Raw genomic sequence first — 11,682 nt, 5'->3', positions numbered from 1 at the left:
GCGCAAATGCGCCGTGCCAGCCCGTAAACTTGTCGCCGTGCATTGGTAAGTCAGTATCACCTCAACTTCAGAGCCAGGAGGAATAAGAAAAGAGCTGTGGTAGACGTTGGTGATGCGCCAATATGGAAGTTGAGGGAGAAGAAACGCTTCAAAGCATCGGTTAGCTGCACAAATCATGGACTTGAAAGCAGATACAGGAATAAATGCGTGTTCCCCCAGAGGGTCGCGGAGTAACAGTACAGCTGCTGAAACTGTGTCCTGAGAGGAGGCACTGTACGTTCGCGGAGGTAATTCGAAACGGCACCCGCACAGATACACTCTGCCACGCGCCGTGGTCCTTTAGCTTCGTTTAGCGTTTGGCTGGTGGTCGGGGTATAGTAGCTGCCAGACTCTCGCTCAGGCACGACCACAGGATCAACGGCGGGAAGCGGTGAAGCCAACATTTTGTCCTCGTGTTGACGATACTGTACCACCAATGCCATGGGAGCATCACGTAAGCCTGTGCCACGATGTCTATTGCTACCGGACTTGACTCATTGTGCAACGTATGAGCGGATCCTTGGGTGATGGAACTGGGGTACTGACACGGCATATTCTTACGAAACCCCATGGCCTCCAATTGAAGAGTGCGTGTATGCACGCCCACCCCTATGTACAACACTGCGTGACAGCGCACTGGTTGAGCAGGTCTTCCCCAATGACTAAGGGGTGTTGCATACATTAGGGACTTCGCCTCCACCAGGGGTCCACCCCTCGGAACTACCGATCATAGCGTTCAAGAACTGAACCCTATCTTGACGTCACCATGGCGCGACCCGACTTCGGTCGCAACAGCGACGCTATGTGGGGGCCATGGCGTCTAGCTTCGTCTGCCCTTACCCCTGGGTCATGTTTAATTCACCTCTGGTTAGTACGCGCTTAAACGAGACACACGCAGATTCAAGCAAAGCCCACCAAGCGGGCTTCGTGGCAAATGCCACAGTAGTACGTGGCGTCCCGCTTGGATGTTTCGGTCGGGCAGCTGCATGCTACACTTCCCACCACTTTATCGCTTCGCTGAGGAATCGTGTGTTGGGTATGGATCTGACCCCTGCCGCCTCTCTTGGATCACTTGTGCGAACACAGCCCTCTATCAATTGGCCTAATAGTGGGCTCGACACTTTGACCCGGATGTTCCCATTTATAGCTGTCGAGGAAGTCTCTTTGAGCAGTCTCGTGCAAATCCTCTCTTGCTGTCCACGCATTTCAGTAGCCGTACCATACTCGCACGTGGATACGAACCATTAAGTCTGTTCGGTGCCAGCAGGGTTTGCCGAGCACAGAGGCACCGGAATGACTGTTTGGCTACGAGAGCTTCGCCGTCCACGTTTTGATGGAATCCCCTACTTTCTTTAGCCTTGTCCAAAAATAGAAGTACTGAGAGTAGGCTGGGGACCTTCTGCCCGGTCGTCAGTCATGCACACGTGCAGTGCGACACAGGGTATTGGCCTACACTTTTTGCTGCGGCGTAGTGGTTGTCTGACAACCACCCGTCAGCTAAATCCTCCACGACAGAGCGTGCGCCGGCCCTTGCCAAAGTCTGTCGGAGCTTTCAATGTTAGCTTCTGGCCAAGCAGCCTTCTGCTTAAATTATGCTCTCGGAACGAGCGGACGCTCACTCACCAGCTGCCCTCCGCCCACCAAAAGAGGACGCTCAGCTGCCGTAACACTTGAGCAAAAGTGCGGAGCACAGAATTGTAAGAAGAATAAGCCCACAAGCAATCGCAAGGATTGTTTCCCTCTTTGAAAGCGGCTCTGTTGTGACCCGGTAAAGGAGCGGATTGAGCTCTCCCTCGTCCGATAACATTGACGTCGTGCGCACCTTACCGTCAATATCCGATTCCGAATACAAAGGAGGCATAGCGAATAGATTGAGATGGGAGTAGCGGCATGGGTCTCATGAGATTGTGGGTGTAGACGCTGCTGAACTAACAACCCGCAAGAACTGACTTACTTGGGCTTGCAGAATTTGTATGTGTGAAGAATGAGTCCCGGTCTTAAGCATAGCTTCATTCAAGCGCGCCCAACTGTCGACAGGGGCAGGACTCCGATGTAACGGGATGTTTCGTGTAACGGTCTCAACTGGATGTGTTGACAACTAGCTGAGCGACTGCAACGAGTATCCTAAAGCTAAGGAGAAAGGAAAGGAAGAAAAGAAAAGAAGAGAAAGTTGCAGAAAGAAACACGAGGTTTTGAGCGGAGCTCTGGAGCTGGTGTGGATCCCGGTCGAGAGCGGAGCCGAGACCCACACGGGCCCAGCCCGTTGCATGCAGCGTGCCTATCGCCTATCGCTTTTTCCATTGCTCAACTTCCTCGTCAGACGGCCCGTGGTAGGGATCTGTCATGGGCGGTAGTCTTCCGACGAGAAACTTCATTACCGCCAAGTCGATGATGTGGCCGAAACAGCGAAGTCGGTGTGGAAGAGGATCGTAGAAGACGTCGAACTCGTGCCCCAAGCCGTCAGAAACGTTGTCGATCATAGTGTTCATGTTGCCGGCATTATCCATCATAAAATACCCCACTTTTGACGCTATCCCATATTCCCGTATGAATCCATGATCGCTTCTGCCATGTTCTCACCACTGTGCTGGCCGTCCAGCTCTCTTATCCTCAGAACGATGGCCTGTAGGCCGTGATCTTCAGTGACGAACTGGACTGTGAATCCTATGATACCCAAACAATTTGGCGACATCCAATTGTCGGGAACGATGTGAATCGAGGAGAGGGCATTCTGCAGCGCGCGCTTGATAAACTCCTTTTTGTTGTCGTACGCATTTTGCAAGTCGGTCTTCACCGTACCCGCAGACCTTGGGAGCAAATCATCAGCGACCGGGCGAATATATCGGATAAAGTCGCGAAAAGCGGGCTGCTCAACATGAGCGAAGGGGAGGCTGCAGGCTACAGTGTAGCGGCAGTATAGCTCGCGCAGGGTGGCTTGGTCTAGCGCATCTGGCTCCGCTGTCGCTTTGCGTTTCTTGGTTGCGGGCATTGCATCATGACCGAGGAAGGCCTTGATGTCCCCCAGACGGCTCTGTGTGGCATCGCGTCTGGACTCTTGCCTGCTCGAGAGCACGATATTGTGCTCCTTTCGCAAATGGCTGACGATGGCAGACGACCCTCCAGAGTAATTGTATTTCTTCAGTCTTTTCTTGTCGAAGCAGGGCTGGCAATGCCACCATTTCGTTCCATTGGAATCGAGCCAAGCAGTCGGAGCACTCTTGCCTTTTTCTTTTCGGCAGTACTGCCAGATGGGAGACGTCGTTTTGCGGCACACGCCAAGGGAGGGCGACGACGATGGCGCCAATGTCGACAAGCTAGCTGTATCGATAGGAATGTCCGAATCATCAAGAGGGCTGGTGCTGCCAATTGCACTAGCAGTGTCGGAATGATCCACGATGGAAGACATGATGCAGTAAATAGGGCATGCAGACAATAGTTAAATATAGCGATAAATGGTAGAAAGGGACCGTAGTTAGATCGTTCGCCGAGCCCGCGTCTGATAAGTTCGGCCTGGCAACGTGAGCGACTGACTACTTTATGCTCGACCGCACCTGTGCGTGAAACGCGCCACACTTTGGACTCTGCCTTCAAATTCCAGTTTGCTCAACCATCGACCCTCTAGCCGATGATGCCTGCCGAACATGAGCCCATGTCTACTGACTTGAAAGGTTGGCGAGTCTTGCACCGATCCTCTCGTGTCAAGTTCGCGCCAGTTTGGTGTTTGGGTAGAACAGATCCTCGGGCACGTGATGTGATGTGATGTGAATCATGTGATATTATTTAACGTCCGGGGAGCGTTTACGCTGAAGCCCCTATCGGGCAAAGGACGTGCTGAGCTAGCTAAGGTACAGGAAGATCCCGCCTCTCTATCCAGCATCTCAATGGCACAAAGGCGTTGTGTCGGCGAAGGGCCATTCCCGTCCGCGGGAAAGAACCCGCCCAGCCCAGAATTCTCTTGCACAGGTAGACACAACCGGGTTCCGGGCCCAAAAGCCCAGAAGCCATGTCCTCTCCATCGCCACTAGCTACGATGGCAGCTGCGCAGCCATGGGGAAAATCCCTCAAGGGGCCAGAAACCCACGGCAGCTAGGACGCTGTTGTCTGAATGGAAGCTCGTTCCGATCCAGGGTCATCGATGAGAGCTCTGCATCATGCGACCCAGCGATTTGTCTGTTGTTATGGTATTTGCAACGCCCGGCGATGGCACAGGCGGCAGCCGAAACTGCTGAAGGAAAGGTGTTGTCTCTAGGGCAACAGGTGTTGGAGAAGTCGGTCGGGGCGGCTTTTGGTAGCCGCTATGGGCGGTGGCATCAAGGTGACGCGTCGGGGGCTTAGGGGCGTTTTGGGCTCAAAAGTTCTTAGACTGTAGAAGCCAGAGTCGGTGGACGTATCGAGGTCCAAAGATCGCGGTGAGAGGCCTTCCGTCAGGCTGGAAACACCGGTGTTATAAGCGGCTGTTGCAGATATTGTCGGGGCGGAGGCGAGCCGCGAAGGTAGCTGAGATAATATGGTCCCAAGCGGTCGAAAGGCATTCTTGCCGCGAGCTTCGCGAGCGGAACGTACATGAGGCAAGGACCCATTCGCCGAGACAACATCAACCCTATCCAGTGGTGGAAGGACCATCAAGACGAATATCCACGCCTAAGCAGATTTGCGCTAGATATCCTTGCCATTCCCGCAATGGCGGTTGATCCTGAGCGAACCTTTAGCACGGCCAAATTGACTATCACTTCCCAAAGGCACTGCCTGCACCCCGACGTCGTGGAAGAGATACAGTGCATGCGAAACTGGCTAGGTCAACATGCAATAACGCTAGGTGAAATTGTAGGTTTCGGGGGGCACTGCGACGCTGAAGGCGCCATTGGGACATTGCAAGATCGGATCCTCGGCAGTCAGTCAAAGCCGAACTCGGCAGTAGAGTACACTCAACTACTTCCATTATTAAGCAAATCAAGTATATCAAGTATATCAAGTCAATTCAAGTTTAAGTAAGTTCATCGGAAATTTATATCAAGTAATCAAGTTAGACCCCCGAACTTGACTTACTTGAATTGATTGCAGCGCTGGGTGAAGGTGACTCCCAAAATCATTCGTCGAGGCAGCTGTTAGGGCCGCGATGGGAGCCGAGCTGCAGGTGCTGTCAATTGGCCTGTGAAAGAACTGTGGCTTAGTTTGTAACTGCCTGGCCTGGTGGGCGGCTTCTCCGCTTGGGTTCGTAGGCTATTCTCTTTCATAAGCTTGATCTATGAGGAGGCACAAATATTTTTCACCAGAAGGACCAATACAATATCCTCCGTAGTCCGCAACCCTCAAAGTTCCTCATCAGAATGTACTCGCTCGGTTACGTGACGCTGACCCTAAATTGTGCTGGTATGCGTGCGTTGAGATCGCGTCGAACGAGGAGCGTTTTTGGCTCTGAGACGAGGAAGACACTGCATTCAGTCAGCATGGCTGAATGAAGTTTTGTACAGATGTGCACTTACCTGTGAAGCGTGCTTGAACCATGTCGAAGATTTCTTCTTGTCTGTAAGAACCACCCATGTCTTGCAGCAATTACAATATCCCTCCCAGGCATTATCGTCGGTGTCATGTCTCCTGACTGCTTTTGGTTTCGGAAATGGCCTTCCGCTAGCTGCGCTGATGCCATGCACGAATGTTTTGTGGTACCAGAAAGCTGATGTCCTTAGCATTAGCCACTTCCCAGGCTTACATATTCCGCACCATCCTTCCCGATGAACGCCTTGCCCGCGCACCCATTCTGGGGTGTAAAGATCGTCCTTGCATCGCAATTCTTGCCGTTGTGGTGTGGGATGCGACCGGGCCAAACGCATATGCGCGGGTGGGGCATCAGGTGGGGTGCTGTATCCAGATTCATATGGGTAACAAGTTTCTCTCAAGTCATTTGGATGGATATAGGTTGTTGCGACGTCGATGTTTAATGGCGTTACAAGTCGCTCGTCGGGTACCACGGGGCGCGTAAGATACCCAACTTCGAGATCCTGGTCATTTTGGTTCGCACAAGGCAGTATGTGCGAGGGCAATGAATCCCTGTTAGCTTCCTGGTGTTTCACCTTTGAGCCCGTGTCCTGAACCTGCGATGATCCAATATCTGGCTCAATATCTGCTTCTTGCGGAACACCGGACCCACGGCCGTACGCCGGTGCCCGCCGTACGTCGTACTGAAATGTGTCGTTGGGCTCTGTCTCACCATAGAGATGACGATACTCCGACAAATACTGGTTCCAATTATGGAGATCAATCCAAGAATATGTTGACAGCGGTGACGGTTGTGGCTGCACGAGGTTATTTCCATCAAGCCCGGCAACGACACGACAGTAGTCGCTCGCCGCGCCGTCTAGAGACGGTGGCGGAGAAGCGTGCCCTGCCAAAATTCGGTCATGCAGACCTGATTGAGTTTCGAAGCGGCTGAGATCACTATCGTGCGGTAAGAACTCCGTGCATTCGCTCTCGGGTCCTAGGCCTGTCGACGGACCCGATACACTGGTGACTTGCTGGAGACTGTCAATAGAACAGTCTTGGAGAATACTCGTCTGTTCATGTAGGCTTTGAGAAGAAGTGTGACTGGAATTGGTCGGTCGAAGCGCTGCGAACAGTCAGAAATAATCTGCATTTCGATGTTGAGCCTCCTACCGTGGCGCGCTACACCGAGACCACAATCTTCGAAGCTAGTCGGCGTTGCTGGCCATTCCGCGGACATCCATATGTCGGATACGGAATGCGAATACCCGTCGACCAGGGAGGCCTCGACTGGGTACGCGTTCTCCTCGGAGTAGACGTCGCTGGGTTGCTGCGATAATGGCCCTGTAGGAGGTCTCGGAAAGGACACCAAGAGCTCCCGTCTCGGGTTTGCATTACTTTGTATCTCAGTCTCTGATTTTCTGCCGTTCAGTTTGTTATAACGCTTCCGACTGAACTGCTCGCTGCATGCCGTCGATTCCATCGCCATGGTTGCCACGGCCAGTGGTTATTCGTACAAGCGGAGGGGTCGAAGACTGATACGAGTAACTCTGTCTCACAATGTTCTGGTGTTAAAATACTCCGTGTAAAGTTGTTTTGCCGGTTCATGGGATGATTTCACCAGCTACAGTCTTAACTGAACGGACTGAATGGAAGGGTACGAGGAGACCCCTTGGATGAACAGAGATCGATGGCCAGTAATGCAACGCAGGATGACCAGATGCTGCCGCGTTTTAAGTAACAAAAAACGGTGATGAAGGCGTTACAAGACGTGTATCCGCTACGATGAACAAGTCGTCAAACTTGAATGGACTAGGGATTTGTTTGCTCGTATAAATATTCGCTCCTGATGATGCTGGCTGATGTCGCGGCCGTGATCGGAGAGGTCCGCCTAGTTTAGCGCCGCAATAGGTACCGGTTGGCTACGCCCGGTACAATCCATTCGGGCAGCAGAAGATCGCCAAAGCGTTGTGGACATTGAAAACCACACGACGACTGGGGCGATGACCAGCCGTCCATCGGAGATCGAATAGTGACCCTGGGGCTGTGACCAAAGAGCTACTGTTGTTTCGTATGTATGACACTGATTCGGCACGACACAGAGCGTAACGCCGGCCTCGGCGCCCTCAGCTGCTGCCACAGCCTAGATTCCGTTTCCCGCGACACCCTTAATTTCTGCGGTGTTGCCGGAGCTCGAAGTCAGCGGCTGCAGGTGACGCGAGCCACAGAAACTTACGGTGCCAGTATACCCAGGTGGAGCTTGACTGCTTCGATGGGCGGAAAAGTGAAGATGCGCTCATGCCGAAGAGTGTCCTGAGACTGCCGAACACATTTAGTGCAAAAGCTTAAAGACGTCGGCGATTCACCTCCCGCAGGTTTGGCGCATTGTACTGTCGTACGTGTAGGGCTCGAAACATCACCACTAGCCGCTTCCACCTTCTAGAAAGGAGCCAACGTCTATTACGAAGCAGTGACGCGAGTCAGGCTAGTGCTTCTATATACATATGGCCACCGGGCGAGGGAATTCCTTCTTCCTAGTGTCTAAGAGAGTTTTGTTCTGGAAAAACGCGAAACACCTACCGGATCAAAACAAAGGTGACTCCGGTTCGGCTTTAACCGCGTCTTTACACAACTCACAGCCGGGGTCCGCGACGGCTGACGCGCCGTAATCGCCTTGCCTCCACTCGCCGTACTCTGCAGCAAAACCAGCAGTTCCAAGTCTCCGCCGGTCCATGTGCATTTGTAGAGAAGAAGTCGGGCCGCAAAGGCAAGGCCCTTGCAAAGTCATGACAGTAAGTGTGAGGGTACGCCGACCGCAAAGCCATGAGGCTGCAATCTCGCTCCGGTGGGGACACCCCCAAAGCACCTTGTCGAAGTGACACAAGTCAATCGGCGCCCCGCGCCCAGAGCGATTCCTGGCGACAGCGCCACAAATCGCAGCCGATTTTGCGGAAGAATAACACAATGCTGAATTGCGATGAGCCATGTCTTTGAGAATGTAGGCGTATGTTGCTACTCGCTCCTGAACTGGAGCTCAGGGACTCACCGTAGCGGAGGGAGGACCGGTTGATGCTAAATTGCGGGCCTCTCCTGGGGAACGCGAAGCTGATTGCATGACATAAGCTTCGGCGCTACTGTTTCAGCGCACGAATTAAGGATCGTCTACGGCATGGCATGGCATGGTGTTGCACAAGTGGGCGTGCATAACTCCACTTGCACCGGATAAGTGCATACAGGGGCGTGTAGCGAGATGAATGTCTCAGTGGTTCACAGACGAAAAGGGACCGCGAAGATGGCCAGAGAATGGACAGAACACATCACGATCAATACACTTGGGCAACTGCCCTCACACCCATTCCTTCGAGAGTGACGCCTTTAATGCTGGTATCCACACCGTACGTCTGACAATTAAGAGTCTCATTCGCTAGCACGAGCAACTGCGCACCCAAGACGACATACGGAAGCAACAATGGCGTCCACGGAAGTCACGAAAGGAACGACGCGTCTCCGGTCGAACAGAGACTGGGAGGTGTGGAGCGACAAGTTCATGATGAAGGCCATAGACCTGAACGTCTGGGCTCTGGTAGATCCAGACAAGGACGAAGAACCAATCAAACGTCCACTACAACCAGACTTTGCTGACTACCCTCGAAGAGTCCATGGAACTGCAGCAGCGGGATCGACGCCGTCAGGACCGAAATCATCAGCCAGACGGCAGCGGAGTTCTCAGACTCAAACGTCCGAGACTGTTGACGATGAAATCCAGGTGATCAGTGGAACGGAACCTGAGACGGAGTGGGGCCACGACACACTGCGAGCACGAGCCTACCACGAACTTACAGCTCGAGACCGAGACATATACGACCGAGCCGGAAAAGACTACGATCGAAGATATCAAACGTTCAAGGACCAGCAAGCAGCCCTATCCAAACTGCGGACATGGGTCATGGACACGATCTCCGACCATTACTACACAACGTGTTGCAAAGGCGAGGCATCGATGCGCATCTGGTACAGCAATTTGGAAGAAGACGCCAACGTCGACACCAGGCGACTACGGTCGGATGCTCGTGAGCGATATCGCGCTGTCCTGAAACCACTGGCGACACCTCCAGCGGACTTTGAAGCGTGGATCAACCAATGGAAGGAGGCGTTCGCGTACGCGGTGAGCAAAGATGTCTCAGACGTCCAGAACGCGGACGAATGGCTCGACGATTTGGTTCAGGCAGTCAGGAAGATCATGCCGAACTGGGGATCAATGTTCAGAGGTGACCACCGAGAAGAGCTCGACGACAACAAGCTGAGTTACCACGAAGTGGCAGCATCGCTACGAGACGAAGCTCGGGACCTCCGCATTTTGAGAAAAAGTACCAGTCGCGTTACCAAGGGAGCTTTTGGACCAACATTTGGGTCAGAGGAAGCCACAGAGGAGTCAATCGATCCGAGCGAGAACCGCAGAGCCAAACCGAAGCCCAGGCAAGAGAGGCAGCAGTCAAGGACAGATGCTCGCAAGCGAAGTAGGACCTTCACAGAAGACAACTGCCCGGCTTGTGGCTCAAGGACCCACACCATCGCAAAATGCTTCTACATCAACAAGAGCATCGCGCCATCGACGTTTAGGGAAAACCCTATGATTCGTTTCGCCATTGAAGCGCGAATGCAGAAAGACACAGCATTTGCAGAGGAGGTCAAGCGCCAGACCAAATCCAAGGATGAGGACGATGAGAGACATTGACCCGTGAGGGGTGTTGGCAAATGTGCGGCGACATTCTATACCGGCTACACGCCACACACCGCATTTGCCATCACCCATTACCCACTGAAGAACTCAGCAATCTTGGACTCTGGATCGACTATTCACATTTTCAACACAATAAGCCGATTCAACAACTTTCGTGCCGCACCGGCAGGAGACTGCGTTACGGCGGGGAATCATTCCGTCCCCATTCAAGGCTACGGAAATGTGGACATCGACATACAGGGCCCGAAGGGACACAGCTTGCTAAAGCTGCGAAATGTGGCGTTCTGCGAGAATTTTGCTGCGAATCTGGTGTCGCTTCGGCAATTGCAGAAGCATGGCTACTGGTGGGACAATCGGCCAAACCAGAACTGTCTCCGCACGCATGATGGGAGAGTCGTCTGTGAAATCCTGGATCGTCACGACCAGTACGTTCTTGAGCACATACCAGGAGATGTGTCAAAGCAAGCATTCTACGCAAGACGGAACGCATTCAATTCGCGAACTGGAAGAGCGCCGGCGAAGGCAGATGCAAGAAAGTGGCACCTGCGCTTAGGCCACCCAGGGCCCCAAGCACTCGAGCACCTCGTCAATTGCTCGACTGGAGCAAAGATCAAAGGCCTGACCACAACTGAGTGCGACGACTGCGCTATATCGAAGGCGAAGCGTCAGATCAGTCGCAAACCACGATCGACAGAAAATGCACCAGGTGTACGACTAGCTGTTGACTTTCACGACTTCCAGCACATCTCCCAAGGAAGACAGCACATCATGCTGGTCACAGACCGGTGGTCCGGATACATTTGGGACTTTTACCTGGACGATCGCTCAGCAGAAACGATTATTGAAGCATTCAAAACTCTATTCGGCATCCTCGAGAGACGATTTAACTTCAAGCCAAGCGTCATCGAGTGCGACAATGAAATATACCAGAGGAAGTTGCAAGTGCGCCAGTTCTTGGAGTCTCTATTCATAATCATCGAGCCCTCAGCCCCGGAAACACAGGCCCAAAATGGCGGCGCTGAACGCTCGGGGGGTGTAATCAAGAACAAGGCGCGCGCAATGAGAAGCGGAGCTAGGCTACCGACCTACCTCTGGGTCGAGATCTTCCGAGCTGCCGTATACCTATACAATCGAACGCCAAAATACATCTACAGGTGGCGCTCACCCTACGAACGATTGTATACGTTCCTAGCCGAACGTGATGGGGTACCCTGTGAACGAAGCAAGCCGGACCAAAGACACCTACGTGTCTACGGGTGCAAGGCATTTGCAATGACCAGGGACGCGATGCGGCACTCAAATCGCCTGGAGAAACTGAACCCAAGAGCATGGATTGGCTATCTGGTTGGCTACCAATCGACAAATATCTACCGAATATGGAATCCGAAACTCGGCACTGTCATTTCAACGAGAGATGTCACATT

At 53.0% G+C, this 11,682-nt stretch overlaps 1 protein-coding gene across 1 annotated transcript; it reads left to right on the top strand.

The window, feature by feature from the left end:
• Positions 1–8,986: 8,986 nt before the first annotated feature.
• On the top strand, positions 8,987–10,252 carry PLICBS_000074 (uncharacterized protein; the record flags this gene model as incomplete). Its single annotated transcript, XM_065599508.1, has 1 exon — positions 8,987–10,252. One exon carries the CDS (start codon positions 8,987–8,989, stop codon positions 10,250–10,252), a length of 1,266 nt encoding a protein of 421 aa, XP_065455580.1.
• Between the last annotated feature and the right edge of the window lie 1,430 nt (positions 10,253–11,682).

This window comes from Purpureocillium lilacinum, assembly GCF_023168085.1.
Source record: "Purpureocillium lilacinum CBS 284.36 DNA, scaffold_1, whole genome shotgun sequence".
In the NCBI taxonomy this organism is placed as follows: domain Eukaryota; kingdom Fungi; phylum Ascomycota; class Sordariomycetes; order Hypocreales; family Ophiocordycipitaceae; genus Purpureocillium; species Purpureocillium lilacinum.
This window is presented reverse-complemented; position numbering and strand designations above follow the sequence as displayed.